At 30.0% G+C, this 17500-nt stretch overlaps 6 protein-coding genes across 13 annotated transcripts in view; 3 read left to right on the plus strand and 3 right to left on the minus strand.

The window, feature by feature from the left end:
* The window catches only part of LOC111679127 (tafazzin), a 20104-nt gene extending 9136 nt beyond the window's left edge, over nt 1–10968 (minus strand). The window contains exons 1-2 of the mRNA XM_046953556.1: nt 10963–10968; nt 8410–8415 (exon numbers count right to left, since the gene is read on the minus strand). The gene's annotated coding sequence lies outside the window, so the exon portion shown is untranslated. The remainder of the gene's footprint in view (nt 1–8409; nt 8416–10962) is intronic.
* Nucleotides 1112–2742, plus strand: LOC111679128. The gene is made up of 4 exons (XM_023440633.2): nt 1112–1264; nt 1336–2103; nt 2161–2290; nt 2511–2742. The coding sequence occupies exons 1-4, from the start codon at nt 1256–1258 to the stop codon at nt 2594–2596; spliced, it is 993 nt and encodes a 330-aa protein (XP_023296401.2). The 5' UTR covers nt 1112–1255; the 3' UTR covers nt 2597–2742.
* LOC111679137 (39S ribosomal protein L18, mitochondrial) lies at nt 2835–3570 on the plus strand. Its single transcript, XM_023440645.2, has one exon. The coding sequence runs from the start codon at nt 2946–2948 to the stop codon at nt 3504–3506; it is 561 nt and encodes a 186-aa protein (XP_023296413.2). The 5' UTR covers nt 2835–2945; the 3' UTR covers nt 3507–3570.
* Nucleotides 3602–4003, minus strand: LOC111679138 (cytochrome b-c1 complex subunit 9). Its single transcript, XM_023440646.2, has 2 exons — nt 3770–4003; nt 3602–3678 (listed from the first exon to the last, which is right to left on the minus strand). The coding sequence occupies exons 1-2, from the start codon at nt 3899–3901 to the stop codon at nt 3643–3645; spliced, it is 168 nt and encodes a 55-aa protein (XP_023296414.1). The 5' UTR covers nt 3902–4003; the 3' UTR covers nt 3602–3642.
* Nucleotides 5222–15655, plus strand: LOC111679134. 8 transcript variants are annotated; one of them, XM_046953558.1, is made up of 4 exons: nt 5303–5457; nt 10807–10863; nt 11149–11516; nt 15377–15655. In XM_046953558.1, exons 3-4 carry the CDS (start codon nt 11201–11203, stop codon nt 15478–15480), a joined length of 420 nt encoding a protein of 139 aa, XP_046809514.1. In that variant the 5' UTR covers nt 5303–5457; nt 10807–10863; nt 11149–11200; the 3' UTR covers nt 15481–15655. The 8 variants fall into 8 exon arrangements, with proteins under 8 accessions (XP_023296411.1, XP_046809514.1, XP_046809516.1 ...); XM_046953559.1 differs by having other exon boundaries at nt 5304–5457; nt 10816–10863; XM_046953560.1 differs by lacking the exon at nt 10807–10863 and having other exon boundaries at nt 11179–11516.
* Nucleotides 15656–16389: 734 nt separating this feature from the next.
* Nucleotides 16390–17500, minus strand: part of LOC111679139 (zinc finger protein 624) — a 5759-nt gene continuing 4648 nt past the window's right edge. Inside the window, exons 10-12 of the mRNA XM_023440647.2 lie at nt 17278–17500; nt 17026–17210; nt 16390–16967 (exon numbers count right to left, since the gene is read on the minus strand). The exon at nt 17278–17500 is cut by the window's right edge and continues 13 nt beyond it. Of these exons, the coding sequence (XP_023296415.2) occupies nt 16637–16967; nt 17026–17210; nt 17278–17500 (739 nt within the window). The 3' untranslated portion in view covers nt 16390–16636. The remainder of the gene's footprint in view (nt 16968–17025; nt 17211–17277) is intronic.

A 17500-nucleotide genomic window follows, 5' to 3' on the forward strand; every position in this document is an offset into this window, starting at 1 on the left:
ACTGAACTAGAACTGAACTAGAACTGAAATAGAACTGAACTAGAACTGAACTAGGACTGAACTAGAACTGAACTAGAACTGAACTAGAACTGAACTAGAACTGAACTAAAACTGAACTAGAACTGAACTAGAACTCAACTACAACTGAACTAGAACTGGACTGGAACTGAACTAGAACTGAACTAGAACTGAACTAGAACTGAACTAGAACTGAACTAGAACTGAACTAGAACTGAACTAGAACTGAACTAGAACTGAACTAGAACTGAACTAGAACTGAACTAGAACTGAACTAGAACTGAACTAGAACTGAACTAGAACTGAACTAGAACTGAACTAGAACTGAACTAGAACTGAACTAGAACTGAACTAGAACTGAACTAGAACTGAACTAGAACTGAACTAGAACTGAACTAGAACTGAATTAGAAAAGAACAAAAAATAAACTAGAAAATAAATTTTACTTTTTTAAACCAGTTTTGTAAACATCATCAAATTTCTAATTTGTTAACCTTTGCTGTAGCTACAAACTCAAGGTAGTGTAGCCAAACAACTGGTGCACATTTTTATACTTTACATTGTATTTTACAACCCACAACAAAATGCAATTTATTACTAAATCGATTTTTAGCCTTTTAAAAATATTCCAAAAAAAACACTTACCTTTAGATTGGTGTACCTCAAAAATTGTGCCATGCTTTGTCTGGAAACTACATCAAAACGTTGCATATTTGCAGTAGTATTTCTCCAACACAGAGATAACATCTTTAATTTTATGCTTACTTTCCCCTTAACGATTATTTAAATTTTTTTATTAATTATTTAATACTTTTGTTAAATTTCACTATAGATATGTTTATGTTAATTAATTTTTATGTTTAGCTGGTTGTTATTTAAGCGGCCTTTTTCTTGGTTCTTACGAGCACTAATCAAAATAAAAACACGCCACTTTATAGATTCCACTATACGAATTTATGTTTGGTTTGTAATTATCCTAGTAGCGCATGTCTTGAAATGTTTTGTTTATGTTAGAAAATTATATAAAATTTATAAATTATTAAAAAAACAGAAATGCTTACAAATTAGAAAACACAGTTAATAATAACAAAAATAAGTGTAAACTAAACAGCTGACATTTTGACAATTTATTGACATAACATATGCGGTTTATTAATTCAGGATGAGTGTCTTAAAAAATGGAAATAAAAACAAATTAAATGACATTTCATTTATTTAGGATTTGTTGTTGGCTGGAATGTTTTTGGTAATTTTTGTATATTTATCCTAATATTTTTTGTTTTAATTAATTTTAAATGTCTGTTTCATTTCAAATAGTTTTGGAATCGACCCACTGCTTCGGCTAGACAATCTGCTTTGCGATGCCGGGAACGTTTGGATCAGGAATTTATCGACAAACTAGATAGTTTACATGATGGTGCTTTACGTACTGGTTTGGTATCCCAAGAGGATTTAAAAGAGGCCTATTGTAAGTCTCGTCATATAGAACAAAGACCAAATCGTATTAATATGTGGTATACATTTGGCATAATGGCTTTTGTGATGCTTCTTACACCCATAGTCTATCATGTACTAACATTTATACTGGGTATTAAGTGTTTTTTACCAAATAATAATTTAGTTTGGGAGGCAACACGACCCATCAGTGATTGCAGCTATTGTCGAGGAGTACAAGGACCTTTGGTTTTAAAAAATATGACACGTGAAGAATTTGCACCCTATGCTTATTCCTCTTTACCAATAGTTATTAAAAATGCCGTAAGTCATTGGCCGGCAGCTAAACTTTTAAATCTAAAGCTTTTAAAGAAAATCTATGATAACCATCCCGGCTCTTTGGACGAAGATTGTCATTTTTTGCATTTTCATTCTGATCTCAAGTCCATAAAGGATGTTTTTAATATGCCCGAAGAAAGAGCTAATTTAAGCAGTGGCTCCACCTGGTATGTTGGTTGGAGTAATTGTCATCTTGGTGTTTTGGATGATTTAAGAAAACTATATGGTAGGCCTCATTTCCTACCGGCTGATGCTGAAATGTCCAATATGGATTATGTATTTTTGGGTTATGAACTGGGTGCTTATATGCACGTAAGTTATGTGTGTGGGTTTGCTATGGAACCGTTACATATACTTTTATTAATTTAGATGGATCATATACACCGTTTGATGTGGCAAGCCCAATTAAAGGGTAATAAAAGTTGGCTGTTGGCGCCTACACCTGAATGCGATCAAGTTTGTAATACTTTCTCATTTGTTGCTGGACCTGGAGATGCAGGTATGTATGCTTTTCTGATATGTTTATCTTTTGTCACTATAATGAGAGGTTAAGCCTTAAAGTGTACCCAATTTATTGGGCTTACTTTGTGGTTGAATATAGCCTTGTGTTTAACAAGACCTTTTGATACTAGACTTTATATAAAGCCACGTTATAAATTAGGTTATTGTCAATAGGATTTTTATTTAATTAAAATTAAAATATGTATTTTTCTTTTTAGTATTAATTGACACTCGCTTTTGGTATCATGGTACATCTATACCTAAAGGAAAATTTACTTTAACCATACAATCGGAATATGGTTAATTTGGCGTCATGTGTGCGTTTTCTGAAAATTATTTTCATTATTTCTAAATATTTTTAAGACTGAATTGTAAGAATTTATGGTGTGTCAATAAATAGCTTCAAAAAAATTTTAATAAAATTAAAATTTAATAACTGAAATTAAATGACATTCCAATTAGTGGACGAGTTACTTTTAGTCATTGTGAATAAAAAAAAACGATTGGCAACTTTGACAGAAACCTTTAATATGGCATCACTTACAACAGCTGAGAATATTAATATTTAAGTGAAATTTTGTAAATTAGCGTGCGGAATATTTCTTTTAGTAATTTTTCAATAAAAAACTTAAGATCCTAGTAAGTAAAATAAAATGTCTGGACACTTCAGACCTCCTACATCTGCCCATGTATTGCGCAAACTAAAACAAATTACCCTGCCCAAGGAAAACGCGGTCTATATGACCAATCGCAATCCACGCAATTTGGAAAAATTACGTATTGGTTATAAACCTGACGGCTACCACTTAGAAAAGCCTGGACGCTCTTTCTGGCATAAACTGGAAGTAAACATAAGTGGACGTTATGTTAGTGCAGAGGTAAAACATTTCGAAAATGGCCCAGTGATTAGTGCTTCTACTGCAGAATGGGCCATCAAAAAGCAATTGTTTAAAACCAAAGATACAGCCGCCTTTGTAAACTTGGCTAGAGTGTTAGCCAATCGTTGTCAACAATCGGGCATAACAGAAATGTTATGTACCATAGAAGCAGTGCCGGGAGGCAAATTGCATAAATTTCTAAAAACTGTTGAGGAAAATGGTGTTGTACTAAGGGAAGCCCCCCGTTATGTCCACCCTAAACCATGGGATGCTGAAAGACCCGAAAAACCATGGGAAATATTGGAGGAAGATTTAAAAACTCCTGCCAGTAAATAGTTTAATGTATAGTAATAGAACACTTAAACATAGTTTTTGTTTTAATAAATTCTTTCAAAATTTATATCTGGTGTATTTTTATTATTTTCTTTTTGCACATTTTTTTTTAAACTTAATACAATAATTTTAACTAAATTTATTCGTATTTGTGTTTAATGTCATTCCATAGTTTCTGCAAAAGATTAAAAAAAATATGTTAAAATATTGACAATTACATAATAAACAGAAAGTGGGGGTTTATGAATATTTGCTTTTTTACTTACGCCTTTGTTGGCAGACACGAAAATTTGATCGGAAATCACATCAAATGCGCGTTCAAAGAAGAATACTGAACCCATAATGGCTACAGCATAGGTGGAAGTTCTTTTGAACAAAGCGTTGTAGATGATTTTCATGATGGAATCGTTATTTTACACCAAAAATAAAAATTTAAGACTCGCAAAAATTTCCTGCGTGTTGCACAGCACAAAAAGATTATTTTCCAAGTGTCAAAATTACTAATCATTCACAATAGTATTTTGTATAGAGTTACCGGAGGATAACATTTACAATAAGAGAAAAAAAGTTGCCAGATGGTAGTTTTGCAACTTTTTTCAGATTTTTGCTTTTGTGCAAAGAAATATGAAGGTATTAAGTTATATGCTTGGATCCGGTACTGACCATTGTTGTCACATTAAATGTTTGTTGAAATCGGTTTTGATAAAACCCCATATATTTGCGAGTTCTGAATCTTCAATAATTCTGTTAGTTATGCATTCAAGAAAATCGTTATTTAAAATCTAAATATTTAAATAAAATCGTTATATAAATAGCAAAAATCAAATACAACATCTGAAAATTTCTTAATAAATCAGCCTTTTCGTACATGCTTCGACAAAATACAGCTTTATAAGTGATAAGTGGAGTTCTATAAATCGCCTTTCGAATAATCGAAAAATCGACTTTTTGTCGAAAAGTCTAAGTCAACTACTTTATTCCAAAAAAGTCGATAACTCTATTATCGTCTGTGAAAAAAGTCGAAAAATCGACTTTGGTAATAAAAGTCGGAAAAAGTCGAAAAGAGTCGAAAAAAGTCGAAATTAGTTGAAAAGTCGGAATAAGTCAAAAGGTCTAAAATAGTCGAAAAAAAGTCAAAAATAGTCAAACAGTCGAAAATTGTTAAAAATCGGAAAAAGTCGAAAATCGTCGACAAGTCTGAAAAAGTAGAAAGTCGGAAAATAGTCAAAAAGTCGGAAAAAGACAAAAATAGTCGAAAATTGTTAAGAAGTCTGAAAAAGTCGAAAGGTCGAAAATAGTCGGAAAAAGTCGAAAAAGTCGAAAAATTCGAAAAGTTGAAAAAAGTCGAAAAGTCGACTATTAAAAAATACGGAAAGTCTGAAAGTCGACTTTTAACTAACTGAAAAATTTCGAAAAATCAACTTGCATAAAATGCAAAAAGTTGAAAAGTCGACTTTTAACTAAATGCAAAAACCGAAAAGTCGACTTTTACCTAAAACCGGTGTATGGCGTAAGAGTCGCGATCCACGTAAAATGTTTTTTGTTGAATTCCGTTTTAATTTAAAATCGTTGAAAATTTTAAAACTAAACGTGGATGAAAACATAGGCAGCTTACAATCGACTTTAAGCCGCCGCCGACATTTTTAGTTTCAACCGCCTTTGCTAATATTTGTCAGCACAGAGCTCCGGTTAGCACTTTTTTCTTTTTTTTTTGTATCTTTTAGATAGATTTTATTTTTCACAGACTCCACGACATTCCGGTTACTTTGTGGTGATAGCGTTAATTTGTTCTTGCTGCAGAAATTATATTTTCATATTTTTTTCACTTAAACATTTAACAAAATTTAAAAGTATCTCAAAATGGTCGAACTAACTGGCAGCTCCTCACCCTTTCAACAAAGTATTCCCAATTTGGTCTTCTATGTGCCTGCCGTAGTCGTCTTTGGTTTGGCTGGTAAGTGTTCTTTTTTTCTCACTTCCTGAGTTTGTTTTTTGTTTCTGTTGTTGTAGTTACTTTCTTTGGTGATGTGGAACGAATTAAAAAGCATTTCATTGTAGTAATGATAACTCTACCAACTCAAATTAATACACACAATATTGATAATGAACCAAAAAAAAAAAAAAAATTATGAAAGCATCCCAAATCTAAGCATGTTTGTTTTCCAATAATTGATGTGTAGTTTTTTATATGTTTTTTTATTTTTAAGTTCTAGAAACTTTAATATATGTACGTAACATGGTACAAATACTGCTATGGTACGTACCATCATTATGTGTTAAAAAAAATTTAATTATTTTGGTTATTAGGATTAAAATTAGTAGTTTTTTTAATTCAGTTTTAATTATCATTTATAATACCTTAATAGTATTAACTATTTATTGGAATTTATAGATTTAATTCAAAATTCTTAAATTAATTGAGGCATTAAGTCAATAGACTAGTTCATATATTAGTTAATAAGCTATTCATAGACTAGTCCCTAGACTAATCCATAGACTACTTCGTAAACTAGTTTATACCTTAATCCATTGACTAGTCCGTATACCAAATTAATAAATAGTCAATGGACAAATACATACAATAGTTTATTTACTATTCAATACATAGTAAATCGTTAACAGTCTACTTCATAGATTTGTCCGTAGACTAGTCAGTAAACAAGACCATAGACTAAGCAATTGAATAGACCATAGACTAAACCATAGACTAGACAATAGACTAACCATTATACAAGACCACAGAATAGTCCATAGACTAGTAAGACCGTCTAGCTAATATACTAGATAACATTAACCTACCAAACCAAATCAACTGGATAAGAGCGTTCCCACGACAATTGGATCTTCGCTCCGGAACGACCCGAGTCATACTCGGCCAAAGATTGTCAACCCAACGACAGCTGTATCAACTGAAAGTTTTTTCCCCAGGAAAGAACTATCGGCCACAGTCGAGCTGTTACAACAACAACAACTGGATAAGAGATCTTCACAAGTTTTTTATTTTGACACGTACTTTGTAGGGTTCTATAGTTGAAACGAAAAGTCGACTTTTCAACTTTTTGCATTTTATGAAAAATCGACTTTTCGACTTTTTGCATTTTATGAAAAGTCGATTTTTCGACTTTTTTCATTTTATTCATTAAAATTCGATTTTTCGACTTTTAATATTTTATAAATAGTCGATTTTTTCCGACTTTTTTTTGACTTTTTCCGACTTTCCGACTTTTTTTCGACATTTTCCACTTTTTTTCGACATTTTCCGACTTTTATTTGACTTTTTCGAATATTTCGACTTTTCGACTTTTTCCGACTATTTCGACTTTTTCCGACTTTTTTCGACTTTTTCCGACTCTTTTCGACTTTTTCCGACTTTTCGACTATTTTCGACTATTTTCGACTTTTTCCGACTTTTCGATTTTTTCGAGTTTTTCCGACTATTTTAAAGTTTTTGACTTTTTTCCACTTTTTTTAAAATTTTTAACTATTTTTGACTTGTTTCTCCAATTTTCGACTTTTTTCAACTCTTTCCGACTTTTATTTACAAAGTCGACTTTTTTCATAGACGATAGTCGAGTTATAGACTTTTTTGGAACAAAATAATCGACTTCGACTTTTCGACAAAAAGTCGATTGTTCGATTATTCGAAAGTCGATTTATAGAAACCTAGTATTTTGTAGAACTCAACAACTGTTTATTGATATTTCCATTTCACTTAATAATATGGTAGAAATCTATGCTAATTATAGCATAGACAAAAACCTTTAGACTAAAATAATACTGAAATTTAAATCCAATGTAGAAAATTTATGATAAAAAATACTCAAAATTTCATCTTATAAGATTGTTCAGCTTAAATTAAGGTTCTTTGCTATATATTTATAAAAAAAAACTTATTACAATGTGTCCGACAAATTGTATATAACTTAAATTGTAAGCAAATAATTAACCCCTAATCCCTATACAAATGCCTCCCAATATATATTGATAATACCTTTATACATATGTATGTGTGTTTGTCAATTTGTTAATAATCTTATCATAGAGCTCAATATTTCTTTAAATATATAGTGTAGTATTAAATTAATAAACCACCTTGTTTATAACAACAAACATATGTACATAAAGACCCTTCATGCATTTCGCCTAGAAATTGTTCGTTAAATAAACAAATACAAAATCTATGTGACGACGAATTGACTGAAATTTTTTTTGCTGACGTTGTCACATCAACGAAGGTGTATTATTATATATTTTTTGATAATTTCAGTTTAATTTAGTTGGAATGCAATCATTTTAAAGAAATTTTGATTTGACCACACTTTGATTTTCATTTAAAATCATAATTAATTTACCCGTAGTACAGGTTGTTTCGTTCTTAAATATTTAACTAATTAGTAGTTTACGCGAAAAAGTAAACTATAACGTTTACATTTGAATTTGAAAATTGATTGATTGGTATGTTGTTTTTTGAAGATTCATAATAAAATGAATTAAGAAATTCTATTGACTTTATTGGAGGAAACGTAAATTATTTTTAAATTTTTATAAAATTTTAAAAAAGTGTGTTTTGTTTTATTTTATTAAAAAAATGTATACATTTTCTTATATTGATAACAATGTGATAACAAAATTATATGTATTTGGACAACTTTAAATATTTATAGCCACGTATGCTTGAAATTTTTTGCATGTTTGTTAATAAATTTGTTTTAAATAACAGTGTGTACAAGAATATTTCTTACAATGAATAAGTTTTGTTTTATATTGGAATAGATTTAAATAAAATAGAACTAAAATTCAAGTTGTTATACATATTAACAAGTTGATATTGGTTCATATAATAGATAGATCAAAAGGCTTCAAAGGCTAGAGGGAAAAGACTATATCAAAGACTAGTCTATAAATAAGTACACTATTTCATTTACTAGACAACAAACAGTCACTACAATAGACATGAAGTCGAAGAGCTTTACGTGAGTACCTGGCATGTTGCTCAAGGTGGTACTTTTTCCAACCACTGGGTAAGTAAAAAAGTAAACAACTCACCACTCCCCCTTTGTGTTTCTTACACGTACTTTGCAATTTTGTACGGTCCATGTACAAGCACTTTGCTCGACAACTTGAGCTATCTAATCTCTGACCATTGCTGCCCCGTTGCTTAACTTCTGAGGTGTAAAACTTCACATCCGTTTACAGCACCTTCAATCTATCAATCAATATATGCAAGGACTATAAACACCAATTTATAGTACCGGCCGACTTGAGGTGTTGGTAACACCTCTGTTCCCCGGGGTTGCAATAACACCAAGGTGGAGTTTTCACCAAGGTAACATGCCCCGGGGGGACTACAATAGACAATAGAATAGTTCATAGATTGAGCAATACATTGGGCAATAGACTAGTGAATACAATAGCCAATTTGCAATTACTTTACTCGAGTACTTAAGCTATCTAATCTCTGACCATTGTTGCCCCGTTGCTTAACTTTTGAGGTGTAAAACTTCACATCGGTTTACAGCACCTTCAATCTATCAATCAATATATGCAAGGATTATAAACACCAATTTATAGTACCGGCCGACTTGAGGTGTTGGTAACACCTCTGTTCCCCGGGATTGCAATAACACCAAGGTGGAGTTTTCACCAAGGTAACATGCCCCGGGGGGACTACAATAGACAATAGAATAGTTCATAGATTGAGCACTACATTGGGCAATAGACTAGTGAATACAATAGCGAATTGTATAGAACAGCCAATAGACTAGTCCATAGACTATGTAATAGTCCACAGGCTAATCAATAGACTAGTTAACTGGAAAATTGATAGAATAGTCAATAGACTAGTTCATATATTCCAGTTCATATATTCCACGGCCTAGTCAATAGAATCTTCAATAGACTAGCATATACAATAGTTCACATGCTAAGCAATAGACTAGTCAACAAACTACACATTCGATTATTATCAAGTCATTAGGCAAGTCTGTAGTCTAGTCAATAGATTGGTCCATAGTCTAGTAAATAGACGAATCAATACCTAAAAGTATCAATAGACTATTGAATAATCTAATCAAAAGAAATATTCATTGTCTAGTTAATAGAATCTTCAATAGACTAGTACATAGAAAAGTTCACATGCTAAGGAATAGACTAGTCAACAGACGAATGTGTAGTCTAACATATTGTCATTAGCCAAGTTTGTAGTCAAGTCAATAGATTGGTCCGTAGTCTAGTGAATAGACGAATCAATGGACTAATGAATAATCAATAGAATCTACAACTGACTAGCACATAGAATAGTTCACATGGTTAGCAATAGACTAGTCAACAAACTACACATTCGATTAACACAAAGTCATTAGCCAAGTCTGTAGTCTAGTCAATAGACTAGTCCGTAGTCTAGTGAATAGACTAACCAATACCTAAAAGAATCAATAGACAAATGAATAATATAATTAAAAGTCTACTGAGTAGACAAGTCCGAAGTCTAGGCTATAAAGAACACAATTGTAAGGAATATTTATTGGCTGGCCAATAGACTAGTGCATAGAGTAGTTTACATGCTAAGCAATAGACTAGTCAACAAACTACACATTCGATTAACATAAGCCAAGTCTGTCGTCTGGGTAATAGACTAGTCCGTAGTCTAGTGAATAGACTTATCAATGCCTAAAAAAGTCAAAAGACTAATGAATAATCTTATCAAAAGTATAGTGAAAAATATTCATTGTCTAGTCAATAGAATTAACAGTAAACCAGCACATAGAATAGTTCACATGCTAAGCAATAGGCTAGTCAACAAACTACACATTCGATTAACATAATCTAAGTCTGTAGTATAGTGAAAAGACTGGTCTGTTGTCTAGTGAATCAATGCCTAAAAGAATGAATAGAATCTACAATAGACTAGCGCATAAAAAAGACTACACATTCGACTAACATATAGCCATTGGACAAGACTCTAGTCTAGTCCATAGTCTAGTGAATATACTAAACAATACATAAAAAGAGTCAATAGGCTAATGAACAATCTAATCAAAAGTTTAGTGAGTAGACAAGTCCGAAGTCTAGGCAATTGTAAGAAATATTCAATGTCATACAATATTTAAAATATTACTACCTTCCCTATACATAACTACATAGTTAAAAAGCATTACAACAAATTCTATTTAATATAAATTATATATTTCAATTTAATATCTTATACAAAAAATATCTTTATACATTATTCAATTTTTTATTCTATTTGTGCTGCTCAATTTTTAAATGTTGTAAAAAAAACTTACAAAATTTTCTTACTAAGGAAATGCAGTTTATTAAACTAATTAAACAAAATAATAACAACAAGTTAAACAACAAAGTTTGTATAGTTCATTTAACTAAACTAAAAAAAACACAGCAAAAAGAAATAAATTTAACTAAAAACCTAAACAAAACAACAGCATAATTAAAACACAACATTTTAATAAATTAAAAATAAAAAAAAACTTTCATCAAAACAACACATACACAAACACACACTAAACTATCCACCAAAGAAATCAAAACCAAAAAAGTCAATAAAATTCTTTTCATTTGAATCAATTCTTCACTTTATTTCACTTCCTCCCCCCCCCACTAACCCTTAAACAACAACAACAATTAGTTAAAACTTCATACTTTACCAAATCAAAAGTGTTGTTATAAACGCAAACAAAATGGCTGATGATCCCATAAATCAACAACAATTTGAAGAAGATGTTTTGGCTGCTGCCGGTCAAGATGGTTCCATGAATCTAGGTGATCCTGATGGTAATTTCAAATTGCCCAGTGTCGAGGAAGTATGGAAACTTATCGAACAAATGGATGGTATTAGCGATGAAGAACGTGCTAGTATAAGAGAAAATCTATATAATCCACAGGATGGTACACCACAGGATTTTTTAAAGCGTTTTGCTCAACCCACTGTTACGCATTCATCGTGGGATTATATGATATTCGTTGCTATGATTGTTATACTTTTCCTTATATTTGGTAAGAATTTTGGTTATATTTTAAAATGTTTTTTTTTTTTTTTTTTTTAAAGAAATGTAAAAATTTTTATGACATACAATGATACAACGATACGACAACGATTGTGTATTGGACAAAATTATTTCGTAGATTATTGTTTATTCTAATCAGGTGTTTATATGACTATAGACTGTAACAGGTATTTACAACGAACGAACCAACAAACTCATAACGTTTGTATATTTGCCACATTTTCAAGAAGATAGATTTCCGTGTTACCTACTAAACAGCAAATTAAAAGATGTTATTTTTAGATTTATAAAAATTTGATAAGCCCATCCATTTAATAAGAACAACAAAAACTTTGTTCAACATTATAGATAATAAATATTTGATGAACTAAGGTTAATTGACACAAAATTATTCCATTATATTTTCATATAGAACATCATAGCACAGTGATGGCATAGACAATAGTACAATAGACAAAAGTACTACTAACAAAGTAAATCTTTAAAATTACTACAAACTTGTGGGTGAAAACTAGTTACTTTTTAAATTTATGTATTTCCAAAGGGCAAAAGTTTAATTTAGAGTCTTCAGAATATAAAATTTTAGTGCCGTTTAAAAAATAAAATATTAAATACCATCTCTGTTGGTAAACAATATATACATGCTCATATATTAAATATCAAAACAAAATTTTATTTTTAAAATATTATTAATTGCTGGTCAAAGTGTGTTCAATAATTCTTTTGGAATTTTAAAAAAGTTTAGTTTAATTTGTTTTCAACTAGAGTGATAATATAAACGTGGTAAATCTTAAATATAAATAATAAAAAAAATACTAAAAAACATTAAAAGATTTGAAATTAACCAAATTGGTTTAATCGGTTTAATTTACAAAAATAAAAAAGTTTTTATCCAGTCTATAGTCAGGTTTAGTCTATAGTTAAATCTATAGTTAAGCGTATAGTCAAGTCTAGTCTATAGTCTAGTCTATTCTTTAGTTTAGTCTATGGTTTAGTCAATTTTTAATTTATAGTGTAGTAAATTCTAGTCTACAGTCTAGTCCATTCTAGTCTAGTCAATTCGATTCTGTAGTCTTATCTACAGTATTGTCTATAGTCTAGTCTATAGTCTAGTCTATAGTCTAGTCTAGTCAATTCGATTCTGTAGTCTTATCTATAGTATTGTTTATAGTCTAGTCTATAGTCTAGTCTATAGTCTAGTCTATAGTCTAGTCTGTAGTATAGTCTATAGTCTAGTTGATAGTCTAGTCTGTAGTCTAGTCTATAGTCTAGTTGATAGTCTAGTCTACGGTCTAGTCTGTAGTCTAGTCTAGGGTCAAGTCTGTAGTCTAGTCTACAGTCAAGTCTATAGTCTAGTCTATAGTCAAGTCTGTAGTTTAGTCTACAGTCAAGTCTATAGTCTAGTCTATAATCAAGTCTGTAGTCTAGTCTATAGTCAAGTCTGTAGTCTAGTCTGTAGTCAAGTCTATAGTCAAGTCTATAGTCAAGTCTATAGTCTAGTCTATAGTCAAGTCTATAGTCTAGTCTATAATCTAGTCTATAGTCTAGTCTATAGTCTGGTCTATAGTCTATATTCTATTCTATAGTCTAGTATATAGTCTAGTCTATATTCTAGTCTATTCTATAGTCTAGTATATAGTCTAGTCTATAGTCTAGTCTATATTCTAGTCTATAGCCTATTCTATAGTACAATCTACAGTCTAGTCTACAGTCAAGTCTATAGTCAAGTCTATTGCCTAGTCTATAATCTAGGCTATAGTCTAGTCTATAAGCTGGTCTAGTCTATAGTCAAGTCTTTACTCTGATCTATAGTCAAGTCTATAGTCTCGTCTATAGTCCAATCTTTAGTCAAGTCTATAGTCTAATCTATAGTCAAGTCTATAGTCTAGTCTATAGTCAATTCTACATTCTAGTCTATAGTCTAATCTATAGTCTAGTCTATAGTCTGGTCTATAGTCTAGTCTATAGTCTGAACTATAGTCTAGTTTAGTCTATAGTCTAGTCTATAGTCTAGTCTATAGTCTAGTATATAGTCTAGTCTATAGTCTAGTCTATAGTCTAGTCTATAGTCTAGTCTATAGTCTAGTCTATAGTCTAGTCTTTAGCCTTGTCTATAGTCTAGTCTATAGTCTAGTCTATAGTCTAGTCTATAGTCTAGTCTACAGTCTAGTCTATAGTCTAATCTATAGTCTAGTCTACAGTCTAGTCTATAGTCTAGTCTACAGTCTAGTCTACATTCTAATCTATAGTCTAGTCTACAGTCTAGTCTGCAGTACAGTCTAAAGTCTAGTCTACAGACTAATCTATAGTCTAGTCTATAATATAGCTTATAGTTAAGTCTGTAATATAGCCTATGGGCTAGTCTATAGTTAAGTCAATAATCTAGCCGATAAACTAGTCTATGGTCTAATCTATAATCTAGTCTATACTCTAGTCTAGCCTAAAGACTAGTGTATAGTTTATTCTAGTTCACACGAGGCAAGTCCATAGTCAAGTCTATAAAACGGGCTCTTAGTCCTAATTTTTTATGCAATAGAAATCTTAATTATAATTATAAAAAAACACAAACTCTACGCTCGTATAGTTTAAGTAAAAGCGTTATTATTGAAAAATCTAACGTACATGTTAATTACTTTCAAGTTCAGTTTTATACACAACTTAAAGCTACTAGATATGAAATAAAAAAAAAAAAAATAAACAAAAACTTTTTCCAAGTATCGAGGGGCAATTACTTGTGACTACAAATTAACGGTTTTAATATTATACGTCACGTTTTTTTCCCCCCTAAAAGAGAAGACACATAAATATTTTATTTAATTTTTTTTAACTCAAAGTTCAACATTATTAAACAAATACAATAAACACATTAAACATTAAATTCTAAACCCGTTTTCTTTACAATTTTGTTTGTTTTCTTTTGTTAAACAAATGTTAACAAACATTTCTTTTCTGTAGTTTATAAATGTGTACCTACAACGGACACGGAAAAGTACATTCATTTTCGTTTGTTTTTTTATCGTCATCAATGATAAGAATTTGTTCGACATATGTATATTGGGCAAGTTTTGTCTACACATAGAGTTCTACAGAAACTAACATAAAGATAAGATTAAACCAAATAAATATGCGCGAATAAAGAAAGCTTTTATTTGTTATTGTTGTTGTTGCTGTTATTCATAGTATAAACAAAAATGGTGAGAGTAATAACGCACTACTGAAAGCTTTTATTATTAGTTAGTACACATTGAAACTTTGTAACAAAACGTTAGCGGAAGATAAATGACTACTCCTCACTGGGCTATTGTTTGAAAATAGAGAGTTTAGTTTTAAAACGAAATAAATCATCTAATAATAAAACTTGGTCAAATCTAAAATTCAATAGTTATAATTACAAAAACACAAAAAAAAATAAAGAAACCATGACAGATTTCAATAGTAATGATGGTGAACATGTAATAGAACAATTGAAACAATCGGTAAAATCGATAATTGAAAAAACCGGTTCACACAAATTCACTCATGAACTAATCGACAAGATCCATAAATTGCAACTACAATTAGAGGAGTTATCAAATTCAGATAAAGTACAATTTATACATGAAATGAAAGATTCTTTTCGTGCCACCATCGATAAGATTGAAACGAAACTAATGCAACATGCTCAATTCGAAAGAGTTTATAATTATTCAATATTTGCTGCCATTATATTTTTATTATTATTTATATTTGGTGGGTTATATTTTCATATAATAAAACTTTAATTTAATTGTTTACTCAAGTTGTTAAATTATTTTAAAGAATTTTTTTTATTTAATTGCTATGTAATTTTTTTTTTAATTTTGTTTTTAGCTCTCTTCGGTTATAAATTGTACAAATCTTTAATGGAGAAGGAATTGAAGAAACAAGAGAAACTTAAACAAAAACAATCCAAGAAGAGTAAAAAAGCCAATTAATTATTACACAATTCCAAATGCTAAAAGAGATAGATAGACAGACACTGAGACGACGAAGAGAGGCTTTGTTTTATTTAAGCCAGAGTTTAAAGTTTAAGTTAATAATAACAATAATAATATTTAATAAATAAAAAAAATGTAATAACAAATGTAATTTAATTACTTAAAAATTAAATTAAAAGAGAATTTTTTTACTTATTTCTAGTGTTTATTTATTGTTTTGTCTCATGAACTTTAAAGTAAAATCTTAAGAAATACTATACATAATGTTAAAATGTAGTTATAGACCTTTAGACCTCTAGACTCCACGTAAATTAGTTTGCTAACACAGACCACCCTACTTTAGCTTGGGAGGTCTAAGATAATTTTTGTGCTTTAAAACTTATTGTGCTTCCTATATACTTTTCTAATCTCAATAATCAATAATAAAGTTTTTACGATACTTTTATACGCCAATTAGTAACAGACAAGTCTCTCGAGGTTTTCAAAGATATGTTTAGTTTTGAAAAATTGTATGATTTCGCCATATGTTAAACGCTAATTTATAAAATTTGTTATGTGGTTTACAAATCCCTTCTGTTTCTTGTTAAACAAGGATTTAATCTCTGTTATATTTTCTTCCCTCTTTGTGAAATGTATCTCTTTAGTCTGAGATATTTCGAAATCGTTTTGTGATATGAAAGATCTTAAGCCAGATTTGGATTCTGCATAAAACTTTAACAAGGACTCTATTATACAATGTATGATAAAGGTGCAGGTCAAACTTATTTCGTAACCTTTTTTCTTTTTATTTCATCTTACTTGAGATTATGTTGTATTGCAGGATTTTTCACTTTCACGCACAGATTTATAGTTTTAAAACTTAATTCAGTATTTCGTAACCTTTTTTCTTTTCATTTCATCTTACTTGGAAATATGTTTTATTGGTGGATTTTTCACTTAAACACACTTTTTAACACACAAAGTTAAATTCTGTTACTTTTCACAACACTAGTTTTTTAAACAAATCTGTTCTCAATTTCGAATCAAATTTTTAAAGTTTTTTAAACTAAATTTTTCTTTACAATGTAACAAAATTTAATTCATTAAATCAATAATGTTTAAATTTCTTTCAAAATTTAAATAAACTTACTTGTCATGACATATTCTGATTACATTAACCACATATTGTTTCGAATTCATCACTTGTCTGCTCATGTAATGATTCTATATCATCTTCCAATACTAATTCAATAGCATCCTGTTCGAATTTATCATTATTCTCTATAGATGTTACAGTTTTTGAACGTTTAACTTGTTGTGTACTCTCTTCATCGACATTAAATATTTCATATGATTTATCATCAACTTGTACAACATATTTTTTTAAAGATCTTTTACGTTTGTTGTCATTTTGATGTTTCGTTTGAATATGTGTCTTTAAAAGATTATACGTATAGAATGCTGCACTACAGCCATCTTCATTTAAGTAATTTGAACAAATGTACCTAAAAAAAAATAAATTAAGAATCATGTAACTATTTTGAATATATTTTGTTAACTTACTCTTTCTTATTTTCATGACGTTTTGTATGTATGGTTAAAAGTTGTTTCCTACCAAAGGTTTTATTACAAATTGTACATTTGAATTTTTGCTGATTATTATGTTTATCCATATGAACTTCCAGAGATTTTTCATAGTTCGTCATGAAATCACAAATTTCACATTTATAGGGAAATTCGGAATGTACCTGCGTAAAAAGGTAAGTTAAAATTTTCTATAAAAGAACTTTTTGTAACTTTTTTAATCAGACTTACTTTCTTTTCATGTGCTTCTTTTTCGCTTTTATGAAAATAGCCCTTTTCACAATATTGACAGAAATAACGTTTCATATTAAGATGCACCAAATTACGATGTGATTCTAAATTTCGCCGATTTTTGAAATTTTTAAAACAAACTTCACATTTTATGGCTGTATGGAATTTACCTATATGTTCCTGCAACAGTTTTTGAGTCTTGTACGTACGTTTGCAGTGAGAA

This window comes from Lucilia cuprina, chromosome 6 (genome assembly GCF_022045245.1).
Source record: "Lucilia cuprina isolate Lc7/37 chromosome 6, ASM2204524v1, whole genome shotgun sequence".
NCBI lineage: Eukaryota > Metazoa > Arthropoda > Insecta > Diptera > Calliphoridae > Lucilia > Lucilia cuprina.

Excerpts from the sequence above, each read along its gene's own strand:
- LOC111679138 (XM_023440646.2), bottom strand. The coding sequence starts at position 3,901 with ATGAAAATCATCTACAACGCTTTGTTCAAAAGAACTTCCACCTATGCT. Across the intron at positions 3,679-3,769 it reads TCGTGTCTGCCAACAAAGGC|AAACTATGGAATGACATTAA; the intron begins GTAAGTAAAAAA and ends AATCTTTTGCAG.
- LOC111679137 (XM_023440645.2), top strand. The coding sequence starts at position 2,946 with ATGTCTGGACACTTCAGACCTCCTACATCTGCCCATGTATTGCGCAAA.
- LOC111679134 (XM_046953558.1), top strand. The coding sequence starts at position 11,201 with ATGGCTGATGATCCCATAAATCAACAACAATTTGAAGAAGATGTTTTG. Across the intron at positions 11,517-15,376 it reads TATACTTTTCCTTATATTTG|CTCTCTTCGGTTATAAATTG; the intron begins GTAAGAATTTTG and ends TTTTGTTTTTAG.
- LOC111679128 (XM_023440633.2), top strand. Across the intron at positions 2,104-2,160 it reads AACTGGGTGCTTATATGCAC|ATGGATCATATACACCGTTT; the intron begins GTAAGTTATGTG and ends TTATTAATTTAG. Across the intron at positions 2,291-2,510 it reads TGCTGGACCTGGAGATGCAG|TATTAATTGACACTCGCTTT; the intron begins GTATGTATGCTT and ends TTTTCTTTTTAG.